Source organism: Cydia fagiglandana, chromosome 1, assembly GCF_963556715.1.
Source record: "Cydia fagiglandana chromosome 1, ilCydFagi1.1, whole genome shotgun sequence".
NCBI classification, from domain to species: domain Eukaryota; kingdom Metazoa; phylum Arthropoda; class Insecta; order Lepidoptera; family Tortricidae; genus Cydia; species Cydia fagiglandana.
The window spans coordinates 23,226,859-23,248,821 of record NC_085932.1 but is presented as its reverse complement, the minus strand read 5'-3'; the positions used below and the strand labels follow the sequence as shown (position 1 = coordinate 23,248,821).

Below are 21,963 nucleotides of genomic sequence, written 5' to 3'. Positions count from 1 at the left end.
TATATATTATATATACATGCGGTAGATGTTCGGGCTTAATTGATGGAGGATTCAGTTAATTGGTTGACTCAATTCGCATATATATATTCAAATATGCTCGAAATTCAAAACATGTATTACATTAGTTAGTATAATAAAATAATATATAAATATAGTAATAAAATAATATATATTATATAGATATAGATATGTATATAGTATATTTGTCCATTCAGTGTTGTTGTCAACGATGCAGAATGCAGAGGACTCTGACTGATGAGAGTCTAACTGACCTAGTATTTCAAAAATATTACTGTACATCCCGTAAGTTTGTCTATCTGACCTGACTGGAGCTTTCCTCTCATCTACTCGAAGGTTAGCTGGAAGCGATCCCTTATAGAGATAAGTTCGCCTTTGTACTTCTATTACTGTAAGTTATTTTTGTAAACCTGTGTTGTGTACAATAAAGTGATTACTAGGTACTACTACTACTAAATATCTAACATCTGCTGGTATGGTACTCCAGGTGACTTTTATCTCAGTCTGCAGTACTGGCTTTGCAACCGGTTGCTAGTTTAGACACGTGCCGTGCGTGCGTGAAAAAATATCACCTACCTTGTGTTTCAAGAACGATAGATCCCTCACTGGGATGGGCCTCCTGGTGACCTTGATCCCAGTCTGCAGCACTTCCTAAGTCGCGAGCTCTTGGAACCCGTTGCTAGTCATGGCTAGGCACGTGCCGTGCGTGCGTAAAAAATTATCACCTACCTTGTGTTTCAAAAACGATATATCCCTCACTGGGATGGTCCTCCTGGAGACCTTGATCTCAGTCTGCAGCACTTCCAAAGTCGCGAGCTCTTGGAACCCGTTGCTAGTCAGGGCTAGGCACGTGCGCTGGACTTGCTCGATGCATGGTGAGAAAGAGCAGAAGCGGCCACCTGGAACGAGAGAATATGTTATACATAGTTACGTTGTTATGTTATACATAAGTGATTAACGGCAACGGATATAGTTCGAAAAGTGTATACATGTTTATGATACTGAATATGTACAGGATAAGTGTCTTGGCATCTTGCAGCTGTAAACTTATACCTAGTGTTTGTTTGAATAAAGAATAAAGAACAGAGATCTTACTAAGGAAAATATCAATGGATTAAATTCTAATTATTTAATCCAAAAACCTAAAAACTAATTATTATTAGTTTTTAGGTTTTTGGAGCTTGGTCCTATGATGTTAAGTAATGTGTAGTAGGTAGATAAAGCATTTGTTTCTACGGGTATATTATAGAATTTATCTTTGTTTAAGTAAATTTTAACATACTTAGGTATATAAATTCATATGTCAAAGTCGTTGACCTTATTGGAGCTCCAGTTCGCGGGATACCGAGTCCCCTATCATAAGGCACGATAATGACCAAAGGGCTCTCGCCTCGCGACGCCGCGCCGGACCCGTTCGGGCCCGTAACAATGTTTGACACGCGCCGGGGGCGATCGACCTCGCTATTACACAATCCAAACAAAACCACGACGTCTTACCACTTCATAATGCGCCCGCGCATGTAAAAAACGATCCAGACATAACAAAACGTCGACAGATGTTTTCATTCCCATGTGATACGCCCGGACCGTAGATAGAAAACCTTTTTGTTACCGCGATACCGTTTTGAAATTTTTACAAGTCCAAAATGCCCGGGAAACGACACATCGTCTTTTATGTGGGCCGCCGGATTTTATCTGTCAAATCTTATCGACCAATAAGGACAGCGTACGTCACTCACTCTGCCAATCAGAGTCGTCTGGAGCGGCCGCGTCACGGCGGGGGGCGAATTTAAAATTGTTGTATTTTTAAAATGCGTATCGCGTGCCTGGATGATATAATAAGCCGCGCTGGTTCTATTAGCATAATGTAGTCGGTCGTGTAATGAAGCCATTAAAGGGGATAATATGAGTACGACGTACGCGTATAGGTAGGTGGCGAAATATGCTGCGCTATCTTAATGTATCGCAAGTCACGTCGCACTGGTGTCGATCAGCTTACGATCGCCATAACAAGGATTTCTTCGGCATATCGACAGCTTTATACCTTTAATTAAAGCTAATTAATCATAGATGAACGTTTGATACGATCCAGCTAGAGGATATATATAGCTAATAAACATTTCTGATTGGAATCTAATATTCTAATGTGCTTAAGCACTGACATTTATTACAAAGTAAAGAATCTTATTGGAACATCTCATACGCTTTGTTTACATTATTATTCATACGGATACGCAAGCTCGTCACGATTGTGTTGCAGTTATTGTTGTTTTAAATCAGACAATTAAAGCTAAATGCATCTATTTGATCAATATGAGATCTGAATGTGACTGAACGGTCCGATCCAATTAGTACATTTGTGACATGTCACAAATGTAGTACATATAACACTTCTACTACTATGACACATATGAATTAGTTTTTTGCTGTTCCATAATATGAATATTTGTCTCAACACCAATGTGCTTAACTTTTGAGTACCTATCTATAGAAAACGAGTTACGTACCTATTTGTTTACATTTGTTGTTTACGTCATTAATGGTTAAAATTGGAATGGAATGTAGGGTATCAATTTATTTAAGTTAGTACCTATAGGTTCCGTCAAAGGTTGACCGGGGGAACAATAGTTAGTCATCCTCGGTTGCGCCACGCGGTTCACGGGACAGGAATGCCGGCTAATTGACAGATTAGCGAGGACACCATGCCTTAAACTATGCAACCTTGTCGGTTCGGCTAACCCGCGCTTGCTAACCCCGGGCAGAGGCTAGTGAATACAACAAACTTACACTTCTACTGTGTACTTACACTTAAACTGACTTCCACAGCGTGTACTTACATTAAAACTGACCTTGTTAATGTCTCTAGAAATTGTTTTTAAAAGTAAAGTAATACCTTTAATGCAACTATGCTGTATCGGAATTTCTACAAAATGTACCAGATGTGCTTATACTCGTGACTATTGAATTTCATTTTCATTTCAGCAGCTTAGCTTTTTTTAACGTTAATCCAAATACTGTTTACTTTAGTACACTTAACCCACTAAACGGACAATCGGACATCCATACCGTGCCCCACACGCGCCTCATTTGTTGTGCGTGGCGCTATTTACTACGCTTGCATTTTAGCTTTGTGCGTATGAAACCTATCACTGTGTGTGTACGAGAGTTTCAATTGAATGCGCAATAAAAAAAAAAGTCTATAAGGTAAGCTTTTATTACATTATGCTTGCTGACATTGTAGTTTTTGCCCTATGACAGCGGCTAGACAAAACAAGTCCAATCTATAGTGACCATTTATATCGCGGGGTTGTATGTGGATTTTCAGTCTTCTCTATTTACTAGCCTATGCCCCAGCGTAGCTTTGCCTTTAGGATGTGTCGTAAATCTGGTAAATCTAGCGGTTGGCTTGTTAGTTTATGTGGAAGCTTTAGGCGATCAGAGGTGCGGTTTAGATGGCCAGTGACTCCAAAGTATCATAGTAATTCCCTTGAATTTGGAGCTGTTTTGATTCTATCTACAACGTGATATGTAGTAGAAAAAGTTTACTTGTATAAAGTACGTTTAAGAGGAATGAAAATGGGTCATTCGGAACTACATATATTGTCGCTTCAAAGTAATCCGTTTAAATTCTTGACTAAAGGTGGTTAAATCTAAACCACTGTGAGTCATACCAGTACTATTTTAACATAAATGTTTGAACATTCACATAAATACTAGCTCACTTTTTTAGTAGGCGACATGTTTTGAAAATTATAAAGGAAAAAACGCACTTGTATGCTTTATTAACTCACGTTGACGTGGCTATGTACAGTCAGCTGCAGAGATGCACCCCTCCAGTGAGTTATCTCTGCAGCGGATTGTACAATTTACTCATTATTTAGACAACAGCATTTCATATTTCCGCGAAGTAAAATGATGTAGTGCTAAAAGCCATTTCCGTTACGTATCGTATTGCAAAAAAATGCGTTACTCAATGTCTTAAATAAAATTGATCTAATTCGCAATTCGACTCGGTCCCATTGAGAATATTGCGTTGTATGCAACAATGTATGAGATTTGTTGCCAAGCATAAAGCGGTATCGACACTACTACTAATATTTAACTCTAGAAGGGCTTATGTGCCTCTAAATTTAAATAAAACATACGTTGTTTTAGTGCGAGAAAGCGGGGTAATCCTGGCCTGTATATTTTGTAACTATTTAGCTAAACGTTATGTAACAAAAGCTTTGTGGAATAGAGGTACCTCATTCACTCACAATGATGCTAGTGATGGGAAAACTTTGGCGATAACTTTGATTTTGTGATAAATAATAAAGATAACTTAATGATTTTGTATTGTTGGGAGTATAGTGATGTATTAGTGACGAATGGCTCGACATGGCAATATTGACGGTCATTCTAGATCAGACACGAGAGTGTTGACTTTATAAGCAGATTTTTAAATCAACTAATAATGTGTACTACACATATGTAGATAGAATAAATGCTAACTTGTGCAAGGTTGTGTTTAAAACGATTGCTTACAACGGACAACGGAATAGGTACTTATCAGTTCGACTTTAGGGTCGGAGGTCAAACCTAAAATAGGGTTGACCTCAGAATTAGCATGTTATGATGTGGTTATAGACCATAAATAAGGGGTTAGTCTTTCTGATACTCCAAGGCCAACGTTCCTTTAGCTAATAAAACAGTTATCGCGTAATTGCTTATCAATTTCAGCATACTAATTTCTCAAGTATCTTTTTTTTAAATCCAGTTCACCTCCATCGATAAATAGGCCCGTCACTACACCGAAGCGACGCAACGTAATCACAATAGATCCGACCGTCACTAACAATACTGGACAAGCCATTGATGTATTAGGCGAGATAACGCGGTGAAATCACATGTGAGCCCTAGAATACAGAATATGCAAGGACAGTAGGTACAATCTCACTTAATCAAAGGTGCATGGCCAATTCGAGTCGATAAACTGTCATGTTATTATTAAATGGAGGCTAGTTATTATGTAATAGTCAGCAAACGAGCAGACGAGCCGCCTGATGGGAAGCGGTCATCGTCGCCCACGACGTCGACGTCGGGGTTATGGCTGGAGTGTATGTTACATGGAGCATGTGTATGTGTACCCATTCACCTTTTCACATCATCGGTATTTTTACACTGGCAAGTTTGCCATTCCATTGTCTTACGTCTCTTAAGATGACATGACTGAGTAAGTAGTGTGCTTAAATGTAAGGCCTTAAATCACTTGTAGCCGAAAAAACTACGGTGTTCACTGTCTTTGCTGTTCAGTACAAAGACGCTTGTTTGTACCGAACTGCGACTCGACTCGATACGTTCGTAGTGCAACCTCTGGAACAATGTGGTCTGCGCATACGCACCGTAATGGGGTCGCACTCGCGCGCAGACGGTATTGTTCTGCGATCTGATTGGAAATTAATTATTGATATGGTTTAAACTATTTCATTGCTGTTAGGTTATAATGGTTAGCCAAGTACCTACATGAAATATCCCAATATCACGAGACAAAATGTTACATTTGGACTTTTACGTTCAATGATTATTTAAGTTTTATTTTGTATTTTGTCATTACCATTGTGAATATGCGCGTTTTTATCTTGATAGAACTAACGAAAAAAAGTAATAATACAGAAAATTATTCACGTAAATGATCATTCATATATGACGTTTAAACGGTCTGCCGTATCTAAACAAATCAAATTAAATACTAAACGCAATTCTGTGTCGTGCTATACCCTCGACCTCCTGCAGCAGAGCAGACGATCATAACATCAAGTGTCATATCACAGTCAGTTTTAAGTATAAATTACTTGGTTCACCACCATTAAACCCTTTGGCACCAGACAATGAAGCCGTCTAAATATAGGTAAGTTGAGCGTCTGGCGTGGGGCGTCGTCGCCGGGGTGGCCGCGCTTGCGTCGCCCCGCCCTCGCCCGCGGCCTGCGCGAGCGCACCGACTGCGGTGACGGCTCCTCTTGTGTCTATATTTTTGCCCTTTGCTCTGGAAACACCCAAGGTGCCCCCTTTAAACATCCTTGCCTACCTATATATGAAATGTATGAAACTCCGTAGGCTATCTTTCAAACGGAATTGCTTTCCGCATCCCAATCCTATAGAGCTTTCATCACTAATACATTAAAATAAACGGTTTTCTATGTGTCTTACGAGGATGTATGGACATTGAAAATCAGAACAAGATTTGGGTATGCATAGGAATAGTTCATAATTGTCTCCTTAAGTGCCAAGTTCTGTATGATACAGAACTACAGACTGTATCACATTACCTAGAAATTCTGTTATCCAAAAAAAAGAAACAGATATGATATTATGATTAGGTACAACAGTTGATAATAGCTTAAACATTTCCTTGATTTTTCTCTTAAGTATTGAAACATATGACCAACAAGAGATTCTCGAACTTATCTGCAAGATGCTAGAGTGATAATCAAATAGTTTTAATAAAGCGGATGCAAGTAGAACAATCATCGGAGACTATCGTGAAATACTACCTACAAACGAATGTAGTAATTTAATGTAAACAATCCTGGGAAATGGCGTGGATTGTGTCGTGTGTTTGTTTTACCATACGTTTGAAATTCATAAGTCAAGCTATGAATTCCAATACTCGGCAACTATGCGGAATCTGAGAGAAACCACGTCAAACACAATTTCAATACTTGTTGGCGCGAGTGACATGACAATAATAACGGGCTTTGCGCGGTTTGGATTTAGACACATGAATATATTCATGCATAAACTAGAGGTACAAATTAGATCTTGTATAGTAAACCTACCTACTATGTTTTCAGGTGTTGATTTTGGCTAGATAAAATCAAATAGGTATAATAAATATAGTAATGTATACAGGAAACAAGTACGTAGAAGAACCATTAGTTTTGTAGTTTTTTGCCTAATTCGAAGGATGAACTGTATACGATGTTCTTAAAATATATGTTTTCATGGAGAGGGTTTTAATAAGACGAATCACCAGATTACCACAATAAACATTCCAGGAGTTATTTTTTTCTTTTTCGTTTTAGATTACTTTATCTGCATAGGTACATATAATATGTCCTAATTATAAAATCTAAATAAAATAGCCATACGAATGGTCTGTTAGCCGCTTATACGCAGGTACATGTCAACAAATATTGGGAGGCTCAAATTTTCGAGTGGTGGTCCACTTAGAGATAAATATCCCTATAAAATAAGCAGGGGAACAGTACCAGGAAGAAATACGATCCGGGATAACAGTTTCCGAGTATGTTCAATTAATTTAAAAAACATTCGTTAATTTTATTAATGCGCGAACCTAAATCTACGATCGGCGATGTGATCGCGGGCGCCTTCTCATTTTCGAAATTAGCAAATGAATAAAAACAAACTGCTGGTAACCGCCAACAGAGCGGACAAGATAAAGAAATATACGGAGAGGTGCTGCGTTCGAGAGGCAAGATAACACCATTAACGCCGGGGAGGCTGAAGAACAAAACAATAGAACGAGACAGGAGAAAACTCTTCCAATACAAAACGACTCACTTCGAGCAAACGCCAAAGCAACCTTAACCATACTAACAAAACAATTAAGCGCAAAATCCGTTAAACAGTTGTGAATTCTCGCGGTATTCTTTCGCAAGACTAGGCCACTACCAAAGGTAGTGTAACAAGGACAGGGCATGATGGTAATGATAGCGAAATGAGTGGAGTAAGTTTTTCTCAGCCACCCAGCCAGCAACATAATTAATGATGCTCGTGTTGGAGACGAATTTATAAATTGGCTTTATTCGCCTTAACAAAGGATATGCGTGATAGGACTGATAGCGTACGCAAGCTTGGCGCATCTAGCTTTAGCCTTCCTACTTCCAGTCGAAGATAGGTTTTATAATTGAGTCGCTTAACTTCAAACTCTTCATTGTGGAATTTCGCTCATTTTCTTGGGAATTAGCTCACGATCAGTGAGCTACTATGGATTTTCAGTAGGTATAATATATAAATCGATAGATAATAAACATTGGCGCCAAAAACAGTTATTTTGCAGAGTACTAATTGGCTTCTAAAGATAAAAAAAATGTTGACACCCCAAAATATTTATGAGAGCAATTTAACTAAAGTGATTTTAAAGTGTATATAAGAATGTTTTCTTTAAGATGTTAGATGACGTTAAAACGAATACATGAATAACGAAATAGAAAGATAAAGGACTGACTCTACGATTATATAAAGACGCAAGTAGACTACGACAGGGTTCATTCGACATTTAGGGCAAGTGATGTAAGATGAACTTTATATTTAGGTACTGTATTTATTGCTGTCGGTGGAAAATAATCAAGAAATAAAATCAAATAATAGTCTTTATATTTACGCTCACGGAACCTACAATTCCTACCCTTCTGACTCTTTAATTTTATACATTTCTATCCTTTTTTAAAGAACTACATATATTCCTACTCTAGTCCTTCATAAAAACCTCAGCGAGGGGATTATGGCTCTCCAGCATATTTAAGTTTATTACAAACAAAACACATAAGTATAAATACCATCTACATCACAGCAAATACCTATTGATTAGCTAGGCAGGTATAAAACTTTTTCCTGTTAAGCCTTATTGCAATCTAGAATAAAGTTCTAAGACACCACTTACATGCGTAAACTATACTTAATCTCGATCCAAATTCCATTCTCAGCAATAAATAAAACCAATAACCAATCTCGGGTCGTAATCGTAACTGTGAGAGTATTTGTTTCGCATATAATAATGGCATATTTAGTAGGTATTATCAGTTAATACGGAGAGGTTGGCATAAATCCGCGCGCGCGCAATCTAGCATCGCGCGCTCTCGCCCCGCCCCCCGCGAGTAACTCACTGCTATCGGACCCGAATATTGTTAATCAGTGTATCATTAGCTTGCGAGCCGTGCACACTGGATGCATATTTAACTATTGTTCTAAACCATCATCATCATCATTACACTTTACTGGACTAAGGACCTAGAACTTTTACTCGAACGTCAGTCCAAGTTATTGGGACTTGCTACACTTTGTCAAGAAGTGGGGTATAAGCTACAATACAAATGTTATGGACAAAAATTAGAAGGATACTTTAAAGGAATGGTGGCAGTATAATACATAGTATTTAGGTACGCTAGTATGATAGCTATAGAAATCCAACATACCTATGTAGATTTGTAGAGCTACCTACCTTATAATTTAGTACATAAAGGTACAAGTACGACTATACGTTAGTGTGGTTTATACCCCGCGCGCCTTGTGGGTACTGGAAAATCTGTATGCCTTTCAGAAGATCAGATTATTATAATCAGACTATCTTTCCCTGCTTCGCATGGAAATTATAAGTAAACCACCCCGTGTGGGTCAAGCGCTAAGCTGAGCAGATGGTGACTCGCCCGCGCGATAGCTCCATAGCGCACCGAGCGATACAGATAAAACTAACGGGGAGGCGCTGCTATAAATCCAAAAACGAAGAAACGATCACTCTGTCCTGCTCGCGCACAGGAAAAAACTAACCCTTTCCGCTGTGTCCCTCTCGTTTCATGTAGTGAGGTTATTGCGGCTTGGCACAAATACTATGAACAGATAATAACGAAAAGATTTGAAAACGACTACCTAATATTGTCAGAATCCAGGTGTAATGAAGTTTTCTTTGGGTGACAGTGACAGTGTTCATGTGCATTATCTTATTTATCTTGCAGAAGCTTATCTCGAGCTTATGCAAATAGGTCTTACACAGGGGCGGGATGATTTAATAGATGTACACAAATATTATCACTATCAGCCTATACTTTTATGACATTTATCTGGCACCATGGAACCAGTTTCTCAGTTTCAATTTCTTTTCTGACACCATAGCTATGAGACACGTTGTTGGGAAGTATTTAGCGTGCAAACACGATGTTTAAAGCAGTCATAGCTTTTAATTCTTTAACCCTTTGACCGCCGTTGTCCGGTATAGAAGACAACGATAGAACGATACGCTGGCGCCGTCGTCTTGTATACAAGACACAAATTCAACCACTGAGTTAATGTGAAAATAATAACAATTGCAATTTCATTTACACTCGTGTTCATATTTAAGGTCTTTGTTTTTTCATTTATTTGCTTTTTAAGCCGCTATATAAATCCCTTCTTTTATAATAAGGCATTTAAAAAAATTGCTCCAATTTTCAACATTTTTCATGTTCCTCGTCGCCGTTGTCTTGTATAAAAGACAGCTAGGGATGGGAATTTTAACTCGATATGGTAATTTTTAAAGTAAATATAAAGTCAGAAATATGTTTTTATCTAAGTATTTGAACACTTGTTAATCGCCAATTTTTTTCAACGAATAGTAGGTAACTACTTACTAGAATACGTAGAACGAGAGTCAGATAGGCATAACTATATTTAAAGTTCAGGTAGCTTCTTTAGCTCTATAAAGTAGAGTCAGACAAGTAAATTTGCCATTGTAGATTGTGGACTATTTAATTGCAGAAGAGATAAATAAAAAAAAAATAATTGATGTTATTTTATAGCTTAGTGGGAAGGGATACACCGCAGCGACCGCTTCGCACAAGTGTGGTACAGGGACATACCTGTTTATCAGACTTTACTTTTATTGTTATAACATTGAAGTTAATGTGTAATTTTTTTGTAACAAGTCGTTGAACGTTTTTTTGATAAGAGTTTACCTATAGATTAATGTAAACCAAACTGAAATTATAATGATAGATTCTAATTCCGGAATAATATCTTCACTCATTAAAAATTCAACCCACGTGTAATTTTCACTAAAACAGTTCCGGTATATTGACTTTATCGACACATGATGCGCAGCTTTAACGTTACGCCAATAAAGTTTACGTACCGACAAGCGCTTACGCCGTTGATCTAGAGACTATTATTACTTGATCCGCGCGGAAACAGTCCTTGTCGGTCTGCATTGCGGGCAGTCCATGGGCGCCGTTGTCTTGTATAAAAGACTTCTCGTACAGCCTAGTGCGGCGATATCACGTCTTGAATCGACATTGTTTAGTGGTTGTTTTTTATGTTAAATCCCTATATTTTAAACATTTTCGGGTGTAAAACATATGTTTAATTTTGGCAATTTGGAATGAAATTAAAACAGGATAAGAACAAAGCTAAATTAAAAAGATTTTTACCATAATATTGTAAATATCGATATCACTATTTGCAATCCCTAAACTTTTTATTAGTTGTTTACTTAAAATTTGCTCTGGCGTGTGAGTGAGCGTCTTTGCGGACTAGGTCCGGCGGCCAAAAGGTTTTAAAATGGATTTAATAAATACTGAGAGATACTTAGATTCAATAAAGGTACATTAACACTGCCGAGTGCATTGATGCAGCAGATGTGAAAATCAATGTTGCTGTCTGGATTTTCAATATCGCGGCGCAATACTGCAGCACTTGCAGCAGTAATGCTGGTAAAGTCCGAATCCGAACTAAGTAAGCGTACGTAAGAATACCTATATATGTATGTATGACTGCATGTACATAAGTATGTATTCACAAATAAGCTTTGACAGGTAAAATCGAAGTTATTGAGGAACCGTTCGACAGTACACGGTACTAATGTTAATACCACCGACAAGAGCCAGTTCCAATAGCCCGCACTGTAGAGCAATAAAGTATTTTACAAGTGATACAAGAATGTACTGCAATCGGCGCGCCGGATCTTGCTCGTTGCTTTAACTTTATAAATACTGTGCTATTTATTTCTGGAAATCAGCCGAGTCTCATCAATACTGGTTCGGGTGTTCGATGCTCGAATAAAGCTTAGGTTCGATTCGAACTATAAAGTGTTGCAGCTTCTAAAGGTCACTGTTAACACTATCTTCTGGGTAAAGCGTGTGAAAGGTAGCGAAACTTTGATCTTTCGCTTAGCGTTATCCTGACAAATATCAAGGTTTGCTTTCCGCGCAAGACCTCTGCGCTTAGTCCACTTTTGTGCATCCTTATTTGTGGGTCTGTTGACTTTCAAATTTGAAACACCCACTTTCCTATTTTCCAAAGGCTAATCCTTAGAATATGAGTTTGCGGATAAATACAATGTTGCAAACTACCTACTATCTTACAAATATATGTAATATAATATCTACTTATGAATCATGAATTTTATTAGTTTGTAGATTTTCTATATTTTTATGTACAGTCGACGTCAAAGATATCTTTACATTTATCACCTTATTACAAAGGAGTAAGGTGCAAAAGTGTAAACATATCTTTGACGTCGACTGTACCTATGTATGACAATAATTTATTATGGGCCTTTGTGGACTAAAATAAAATCTATTTAAATACATCTAGGTGGCAGTTTGAAGGAAAACAATATCCATGGAAATACAATTAAGATATTGATGATTCCACACATTTTAAGTACCTATGTTCCATTTAAATGTTTACAGTTCTTCTTTTATCGAATAAATTATACCTATACGTCCTTGTACTTAATACTTTGACCTGTGTCACAGAATAAATAATAGTACTAGGTACAGAAGACTCACTCTCTGACAAAACGCGTCTGTTACGATCAGGACAGATATGGCCGCTAGGTGGCGACAGCGCCACGCACGGCTTATGGCTCCAAAATTGGTGTGGAACGGATGTACTTTTAGCTAGCTGTAGCAAAGCGACGAAATGTCAAAAATCGCGGAGTAGGCCATGCCTGCCTTTGTATTTGTGTTACGAAAAGTCAAATAAGTCTTAACTCATTTTCACATTATTTGTCAAACAGTAAACTTTCTTAAAAACTCCCTATGAATGATGGCCATGAAGCCGGTGGTCCCGGTTTCAAATCCTGGTAAGGGTATTTATTTGTGCGATGAGCACAGATATTTGTTCTTGAGTCATGGGTGTTTCTATGTATTTAAGCAATTATATATAACGTTTTCTAAGTACCCACAACACAAGCCTTAGAGCTCATTTAGACGATGCGAGAACTCGCATGCGAGTTTCATTACATTGCGGGTTTTGATCGGTCGTTTGAATTGCACGTAACCAACAGTCCGCAAGATACTAAAATCGCATGCGAGTTCGCGCGCCGTCTAAATCAGCCCTTATGGAGCTTACTGTGTTAATTTGTGTAATATCGGCCTATAATATTTATTTATTCATTATTTATTTACGCCCTTAATTAAAAACAGTATTATAATTGTATGCGCTTGCACACCTCTCGCCGTATATCACACCGGGGCAGCCGAGCCGGTGCACGGTGGCACGCATGTGCGTCCATTCATTGCGTATAAGGACCGGCCGTGTAGCCCCGACACCGACAAGCCGTGTAAAGTCGCTACTGCCTGCAACTTACGTTTTTAAGGTATAAGGAAATCGATTTATTTTATACCTAGGCTTGGAATAGGTACTTAGCGGATAAATACGATTGTAACAGTTTGCATGTTTTAGTTGAGTTGTGATGCTTACTCAGTGTTTCCTTGTTCAGTTTGGTAAATTTGATAATTGGGTGATCTACGAGTATCCTTGTTTTTTCCACCTCTGACAGTCTATACCTATCGGATTCATTATTGATGTATAAAACACTGATATTTAATGTTCTCCCTTTATATTTTATTTATTTATTGTTGTATTTTATCAATTAGTCAAATAAGATTTTTAGAGATAGGCACATAATATCCATATGCCTTGTAAGTACTTACGTTAAACTAAAAAACAACGGGTTGCACTCCGGGAGTGCCGGCAGAAGTGAAAACTCAATTACATTGTAACAGGTTTTCGATCAGGTCACGTGTCCGTCTTACGACTTACGAATCTTAAAGTGACATTCCATTTCCAACTGCAGCTGCAATACTGTTCATTTTACTATGGAAATTGACAATGACAGCGACGCATTTCCATAGTAAAATGAACAGTATTGCAGCTGCAGTTGGAAATGGAATGTCACTCTTACGGTCACGTAACCTGTCGCGAGTTTGACATTTTCTCCACAAAAAGTGCACAGCGCCGCTAAAGAAGTTTTCACTTCAAAAATAACACAAACGATCTCTCATTTATTATTCACATTTAGAACATTAACGAGTCGGTATACTTATGTCAAATGTCAAAGCTTAGTTCTACACAATCAGGTGCCGTTCCAAATAAAATGAAACGAGACCGACCTAATAACGTATTTCAACGTCACATTGTCGTTGACTTAATATAGGATTTAGCTTAGGCCGTTAGCGGCCCGATCTTTAGTAAATCATCAGGACGTGGCAATGCCTACCGCCCCGGCCCGCGTCCCAAAAGGCAATAAAATTCATTCACACGTTCGTCAACTTAATGTGCCAATGAGAATCAAAAAGGCCCTTAACGCGATAGGCGCTTATGCTTTTATCGGTAAAAGTTCTATTTTATTGCGTGACTACACGGCCTAAGCGACATAGGAGTAAGATCCAAAGCCTCTTTTAAATGGCTTATTAAATCAATTAAGGCGAAATATGTTTGGCAAGAAGGATTTACCTAGGAATGTGGCTAAGAATATGAAAATGGGCCACCTAGGCAAAAATAAATCCTCGGCACGAAAAATAGCTCTGTGTCTTGCTTTTTAGACAAAAAAACTTAATCATTTCATTATGTATATTTCTGCATTTATTTATTTGTTAATATTTCATTAACTAATGGCCGATTAAAACATTGATCAATAAAATGCAAATGAACATTACATAAATATACGCCCGGTTTAGACGCGATTACTCAGCACTCCATATACTTTGCTAAAACATTCGGAGCGGATTTCACCTTAAAGGCCTGTGCACACCGGCTGCGTGTGCGTGACGTGCACGTGCGCGTGCGGCGTTGTAGTATACAGGTCCTTATGAGAGATGGCACACCGCTTGCGTGACATGTGCGTGTGCGGCTCCAACATTTTAGCGCACGCACACGCGCACGTCACGCACACGCAAGCCGGTGTCGCTCGGCCTTAAACCGTATGGAATGGATACACTATTCAACGTAAAGTAAATACCTTTTTCTCAAAAATGGACGGCAAAGTCGACTATGCCGTCTAAAAAATAGGTCGCGAAGCGCGGAGTTTATGGTCAGTCAAAATTTAAAAAGTTAAAAACATTGCAGTCTCGATTTTGGGACTGCAATGTTGCATACAAATTCCATTATTTGTCGAGTTCCAAACTTTTTAAAAGTTCAAATGGCCATATCAAATGAAGGCACAGGCCCATTAAACAGCCAAACAGATGATTAGTACCGCGACTATTTAGTTGTCTCAAATAGGTTGGCGTATTTTCGGCAGAAAAATACACTTCTATTTTTTTATTAAAAAAATAAAAAGGCGGCAAGGGCTTTTCTCTGTGAAAATATATACGTAAGAACGTTGCTTTTGTAAAATGTTTCTATGATATTTATGTTTCTTGCACCATGTTTGAGAAAAGCACTATATATGACTCGGCTGGAAGGCTACTTGCTGGCTTCGGATTCAATTAAACGGACTCCCAAGGTCGTCCGTTTAAAACGAATCCTCAGCCTGCAAGTAGCTACTTCCGAGCCTCGACAATAATGTACTATTCAAATTGATACTGGCAGTTACGTTTACGCACCTTCGAATTGATTTAGTTAAGTGTCAACCTAGGCTTTACTCGATATTCGCGTTCCACATAGGGGTATTTCACTAGAAAAGCTGGCCAAAATGATTTATGTACATTTGTATCAGGAGTTTTATTGTGTGAATCCAAATATGCTATTTTAATTTATTTTATACAACTTTTATACATTTGCCAGTTGGTGTAGTGTTGTATCGTTTGTATACCGGTCAATTGCAGAATAAAACATTCTTCAAGTTTTAATTATTTGATAAACAGCTACTATCTGATCAATCAGACGACCCTTCATCACTTTCACCTGTTGAATCTGATGATAAGTCATCTGACATCGCGTTTGCGTCTATGTTCGGGCCAAGTATCATGTCCCTAGTAGCAAGGCTAAATGGTTTCGCTGATTTTAGAGGCTTAGGCCTAATGCTGCTCAAAAACGGATCTGACGTAAGTAGCAGCCGATTTAAGACGTCCAAATTGCACTGCTCTCTCGAGAACTTCCTTGAAATTGAAAAGCTCTTCCTAAATTCTTGGAAGTGCTTATTTCTGGCCTCGGCTGCCTCTTCGGATAAATTTCCTATAGGGAGAAGGGCATATTTCATTACAACAGGACCATGCAGTAAAATTTTGTGCACGGTTGGGGTCATTTTATTCATGACTGCATCAAGTTTTTGTAGAAATTGGGGTTCGTTACAGTCTTTCATCATACGAAAAATGTATTCTCTGGTCACTACTCTCACGCCAGAAGGACCTGCCATGATAAATCAGAAAATTATTTTTTCCGACCGCAAAAAGAAACTTTGTTTGGTAATATCGCTCAGTGTAAAAATTCTCGTAATTCGTTAATGGGCACTTCTGGGCACCCTAATTTTAAATAAAATTGCTAGAGAATTAAATGTCCTGTCGAATAGAACTACAAATTTAGCCCAATATAGCCCAATAGAACAACTTTCGGCCTTTTGAGTTCAATTCAAGTTCGTAAATTCATAGTGCAAGAGAGTACTTACTGAAATTTGATATTAAATGTATATAACCCTTAGTAAGAAAATAATAATAAACAAATTAAATTAAGCATACCTGGTGAATCAATTTCCTGAACAGACATTTTAAAATATCACCTTATTTGTTGTCTAAACAACGCATAACAATTGTAATATTTATTATCGAATTTCCGCTTTCGTAGATGTGTTTTAGTAAGAGCGGTTAAATGACACCGATTTCACAAATACCCACCACACGCAGCGAAAAATAAATATTGTTCTAGTATCTATGAATTATATGACTATTGAGTTCGGCTACCCTTTTCCCGGGATTCTACGTCTTGATACATTCTACTAATGGCCAGCTTTTTTAGTGAAATACCCCTATGTGCGTTCCAGTTTGTGACTGTAGATATAATGGTGCCTACGTTTGCATATGATTTATTTTGATACGGTGTAGGTAATTGACTAATACATTAATTAATTGGAATTGCATTTAGTGACTTAATTTCGTGGATTACAAATTGTAAGTGGTTAGTCACGAAGTATAAGAATATAATTAAAATACCTACTAACCAATCAAGGAAGAATCGAATGAGGTTGCATTTTCCAAACATACTTTAGTTTATAGTAGGTACTTGTAGTTCGGTCAGTTTCTTTTTTTGTGATTATAATATCTACATATTTTATTTCAAGAGCAACCTGGTGGCCGCATTTTCACAAAATAAATGCATTTCAGCTAATTGCTATTTGCAGAAAGGTCAATAACCTTCGTATTCAAATGAAATCTTTTATCTTTGAAATATAAATTATTTATTCTTGGCAAAATTTCAACTCATTATAACATAACACATTATAAAAGCTGCGTAATTGGTAAAAAATTGTTACTAAGTAATTAAGTAGGTATTTCTGCCGTTACAAGAGTGCTACACATAAGTTGCTAGAGGAACCTTTCATTTATAAACACGTACTCGTACACGAAAAGGCTTATAAAAGTTATAAATCTACGCCAATAATCTTGCTCCCAAAATGCTAGCTTGAAAGCAGGGATAGTGTTACTATTTCTGCAGTTACAAGCGCGCTCCACCTGTGAGGGTAGCAGCGCGTGGGAACGCTCCCTAATTATCCCGGCACATAACGAGTCTAATTCGCGGGCAGCGCCTGCGTGCCCGGCGCCCGGCTCTCACGCACGCATTGTCTTCGGTAATTGCCGATCCTGTTCAATTTGTTGGATTTGTTGCCTCTCCGCACTGTGATTCCTTTAAGTGGCCACTTTCAATTGCTTAGTAAATCGTATGCGAGCTTAGTTCGCCGTTTTAAGGGGGTGGGATTTTTGTGCAAACATGTAACATGTCCATGGTTAAGTCTAAGAAATCATGCGATTTCGGTGACGTTTTCTTTGCTTTAAATGAAATAAGTCCGATACTAAAGAAGGAAAGCAGTGAGAACAAAATATGTATGCCCAAAATAAGGCATGTTTTCATCCGAAGTGATTTCTCCTAAACTCTTACATAACTAGTTTCTTCAGTATTTATTCAAAACTGTGACTTTGTTGCTGCGATATCGGGCTTGAGCTTGAATATGCGTTACTACGAAATACGGGAAACCCCGGCGCGATTCGCTCGATACTCGATAACAGTGGAGTTCGCGTAAATCATGACACAGCTTCATGTAAATTGCCTTTATGCAAATTTCCAACCACATACAATAGATGCGCACATTTCCCGTACAAAAGCTGTAAGTTTAGGTGCGCAAGCGCTGGGCGTTACGCCCCCGGGCGGCTGATGAAGACATCACGTCGCGCGCCAATTGATTAGTCGCGCGACGACCCGCGAGCGCTGCGGACGTGTTATTATGCGACGTTAGACACGCGTCCCGGTTACAACTTCATATTAATTCGCTAAGACTCTTGAGAGAAAATCAATCTATATAATATGAACCAATTTTTCCAGTGCCGACGAGGTACAACATTAACGCCCATTATCAGCTTTGTGCTACATGCTAAAATCATAAATCCATAATTACGTACTAACCTACTGACCTGATCATCACACAACAGATATTTTGGACTGAGAGATATTGAAAAAAAAAAACAGTTTCCTTTCTTTACAAATCTCTAGGGTTAGGAAAATACATAGAGCTGGTATAAATTTAGCACACATGTTAGTCTACACTGAAAATCAGTCTTGACACTAAATCTAACGGTGCACGAGTGCCTTTCAATAACACCCATACTAAAGTAATCGAGTTATGTACGCTTTATTCAAGTAACTAAATACAGAGACTTTGCGTCAAATGCTGTTAGACTAAAAGGGAGTTAAGTACCGATATAAACTCATTTAACTTGGCCGATGCAACAGGTCAATGGGGGAATTATTGCTCGAATTACCCGGCCTAATCGTGGTCGGACGCATTCACGCGATTCTAATAGAAATGCGACCATCGAGATGGTATCCCATGAACACATAATTATACGATTATATGTGAGGATGCTATCCATCTCGGGGTAATTAAGACGTGAAACCGAACGGAAGTTAGGATTTAGTTGTAATTTGTTTGACGTTTATTGAAAAGACGTAGTAGCTTAGAGGATAATCATTATACGTACCGATATTCAAAAATAAAACAATCTTACTTATGAACATTACTATAAAATATATACTGCCTATGTTTTTATCAGATAAAGCCCAATTGGACTTTAGGTCCATTAAATATTAATTCAAGACTCGGACATGCGGGGAAAACGTTTCTGGGAGCAAGAAAGAAAAAATTTAATCCTGCAGTGTATTTATTGACTTCATCTCATATTATAGGTATAGGTACTAGCGTATCTATTTGCGTATTAATGCGGCACCTTTAGGGGGAGTGTTAAGACATGCTGGCCCGAATGCACAAACCTCCCTTGTCCGAAACTCATAATTACATATGACCTGCCACTTATAGATGCAGCAAATAACACTTACGGCCCGTACACGCAGACTCAAATAAATAGCTTATAATTTTATACTCATAGCGTGCTTTCGACCATTTAGCATAGAGAACCACACTGCGCACATAGCCCGGGGGCGCTTTCAGAGTTGTTTTAAAACATTCGCCGGTCTCTATTAATTGCTAGCATAAATGATTTTAATGCGAACCATTCGTTTCTGTTTTGAATAGAATAAAGTTCCATTGCAGTTCCTCTTTACATAATTTGAACACGCGTCTGTGAAGATTACATAGAATTGACGACTTCATCGACTTCAATTTATATTAATAGAATGCGAGAGTAGAGCCATAACACGCGATTCGTAATATGTACAAGCTTTCATCATGAACAACACTCTTCTAATACAAATAAATGATTGTCTATGCATATTTCAAAACACGAAAAAGTGCAGATTATACAAAATCGATTGATCAAAAATCGCTACCACTTGCCAACAAGAGCAGTTCCAAATTGTTGATACACAAACACAAATTGCAACGAACTCTAAAATACTAAAAAAACCATTGCTATTCGACAAGTTCTGTGCATCGAAAACAATATTGAGCAGTTGCATTAAACTTGTTGTTTCCTGGTAAGCTAAATAATAATAATTGAGCATTGCAGTAATCATTTTGACAATCACTATTTGGATAGATGATCATCACAGTAATGACACAGACACTGGACTAGATTACAGAACATTTAATTTTGTATCCGCTATAGATATATCATGCAAGGGCAGACAAATTTATTATTCTTTCAGTTCGAATACTACTTAACGTCATAAGACCCGTGGTTTTAATGGAATAAATTCCCATGCAAAACTGCCTTTTATTATATAAGCAAGCTGTAATAAACAAGGGGCAATAGGTATAAATTACTACAGGCCGACAGCCGCATTTACCGCGACGTCCGACCATATTGAAACTAAATCATTTCAACGTGACCCAGACTAGTACTAAATACAAACAACGACGCTAATGAACTTGAATAAAAGTCAGTATTATACACTTTTGGTGTTTAGACTTTCAAAAATGATAAGATTTCCAAATTTTTATCGTTACCAAACTTTTATCGTCCACTGTATGTCAATTTCAATAGTCATCTATTGCTCATCAAGACGTTTCTAAAAAATCTAAACTCAACGAGGTTTTATGACAGAGTTCCCTCGGGGTTAATAGTCAATATCTGCTCGATGTCATTATAATATGTATTACATTGGCACGTGCACCGGTAAAAACCGGTGAAAATTTAGCATAAGTGAAAAAAATAAAAAAAATATTATCGGACATTTTTTACACAAATTGACTAAGGCCCACGGTAAGCTCAAGAAGGCTTGTGTTGTGGGTACTCAGACAACGATATATATAATATATACATACTTAAATACATAGAAAACAACCATGACTCAGGAACAAATATCTGTATCATCATACAAATAAATGCCCTTACCAGGATTCGAAACCGGGACCATCGGCTTCACAGGCAGGGTCACTACCCACTAGGCCAGACCGGTCGTCAAAAAAAAAATTCAAATTTTGAAGACTATATTTATTTTACAAATAAGTATGTATGAACAAATGAACTTATACACGAACATTGCAAGTTAATAGAAGCTTGTAAAAAAACGATGATTATGAAGGATTTTTGAGTGGTTGAATGATTCGGTATGGCAAACTTTTATTTACGTCGGAAATGACGATTCAGTCAAGGTTTACATATTTTCATGAACCATCCATTTTAATGTTTTATTTAAATAATACGAATGTGCATGAATTTCATTACATTTGTGATTTGCATAAGTATGATATCAGCTTGTATATTATGCAGAACTTGATTAATATGTGTTATTAATAAAGTAGACAAACTTAAACGTGTGAGTATTTAACTGAGTGTCAGTTTCTAGGTTCTACTAAACAAACTGAACCCTCACCAAGTTTGACATGAGCAAGTTGGTTGGCGAGTTGTATTTTAAACACGGGTAGGTATCGTAGTGTCATGTACTACAACTACACCTACTCTGCAGCAAGAGCACGTCGAAAAGTCGTAGCATTAATTTTCGGCAGATTCGCCGCCTTATCTCGAAATGATCAAATGACCTAATGGCAAATCAATTTGAAGGTTAGCATTTGTAGTTATAATTAACAAGCCGTCAGCTCCTTGAATCCTACGGAACATAAGGCCGGCATGCCACATACTGTAATAAACAACGACATATGCGTCGTTGTGCTACTAACTTATATAAGCCCTTTTGATCTGGTATATGAATGACGAACGAACAAGCCCGGTATGCGAGCAGGGCGCGGCGAGTCAAGGCGAGGGGTCACCGAGAGAAAGGCAGCCTAATGTCTGTATTAATTTTATGCTTTACTTATTAACTGGACACTTATTAGTCTCTAGTCCGCGATAATATCGACATTAA

The 21,963-nt window shown here is 37.9% G+C and overlaps 1 protein-coding gene and 1 long non-coding RNA gene across 3 annotated transcripts in view; both read right to left on the bottom strand.

The window, feature by feature from the left end:
* The window catches only part of LOC134667803 (uncharacterized), a 433,239-nt gene that overhangs the window by 109,523 nt on the left and 301,753 nt on the right, over positions 1-21,963 (bottom strand). The gene's annotated exons all lie outside the window — the stretch shown is intronic.
* Positions 1-21,963, bottom strand: part of LOC134667397 (tRNA (adenine(58)-N(1))-methyltransferase catalytic subunit TRMT61A) — an 86,679-nt gene that overhangs the window by 50,444 nt on the left and 14,272 nt on the right. Inside the window, exons 5-6 of one of the 2 annotated variants that reach the window (XM_063524809.1) lie at positions 799-917; positions 595-645 (exon numbers count right to left, since the gene is read on the bottom strand). In XM_063524809.1, coding sequence (XP_063380879.1) covers positions 595-645; positions 799-917 — 170 coding nt within the window. Of the gene's footprint in view, positions 1-594; positions 646-747; positions 918-21,963 lie in introns of both variants that reach the window. The other variant, XM_063524803.1, reaches the window with a different exon arrangement.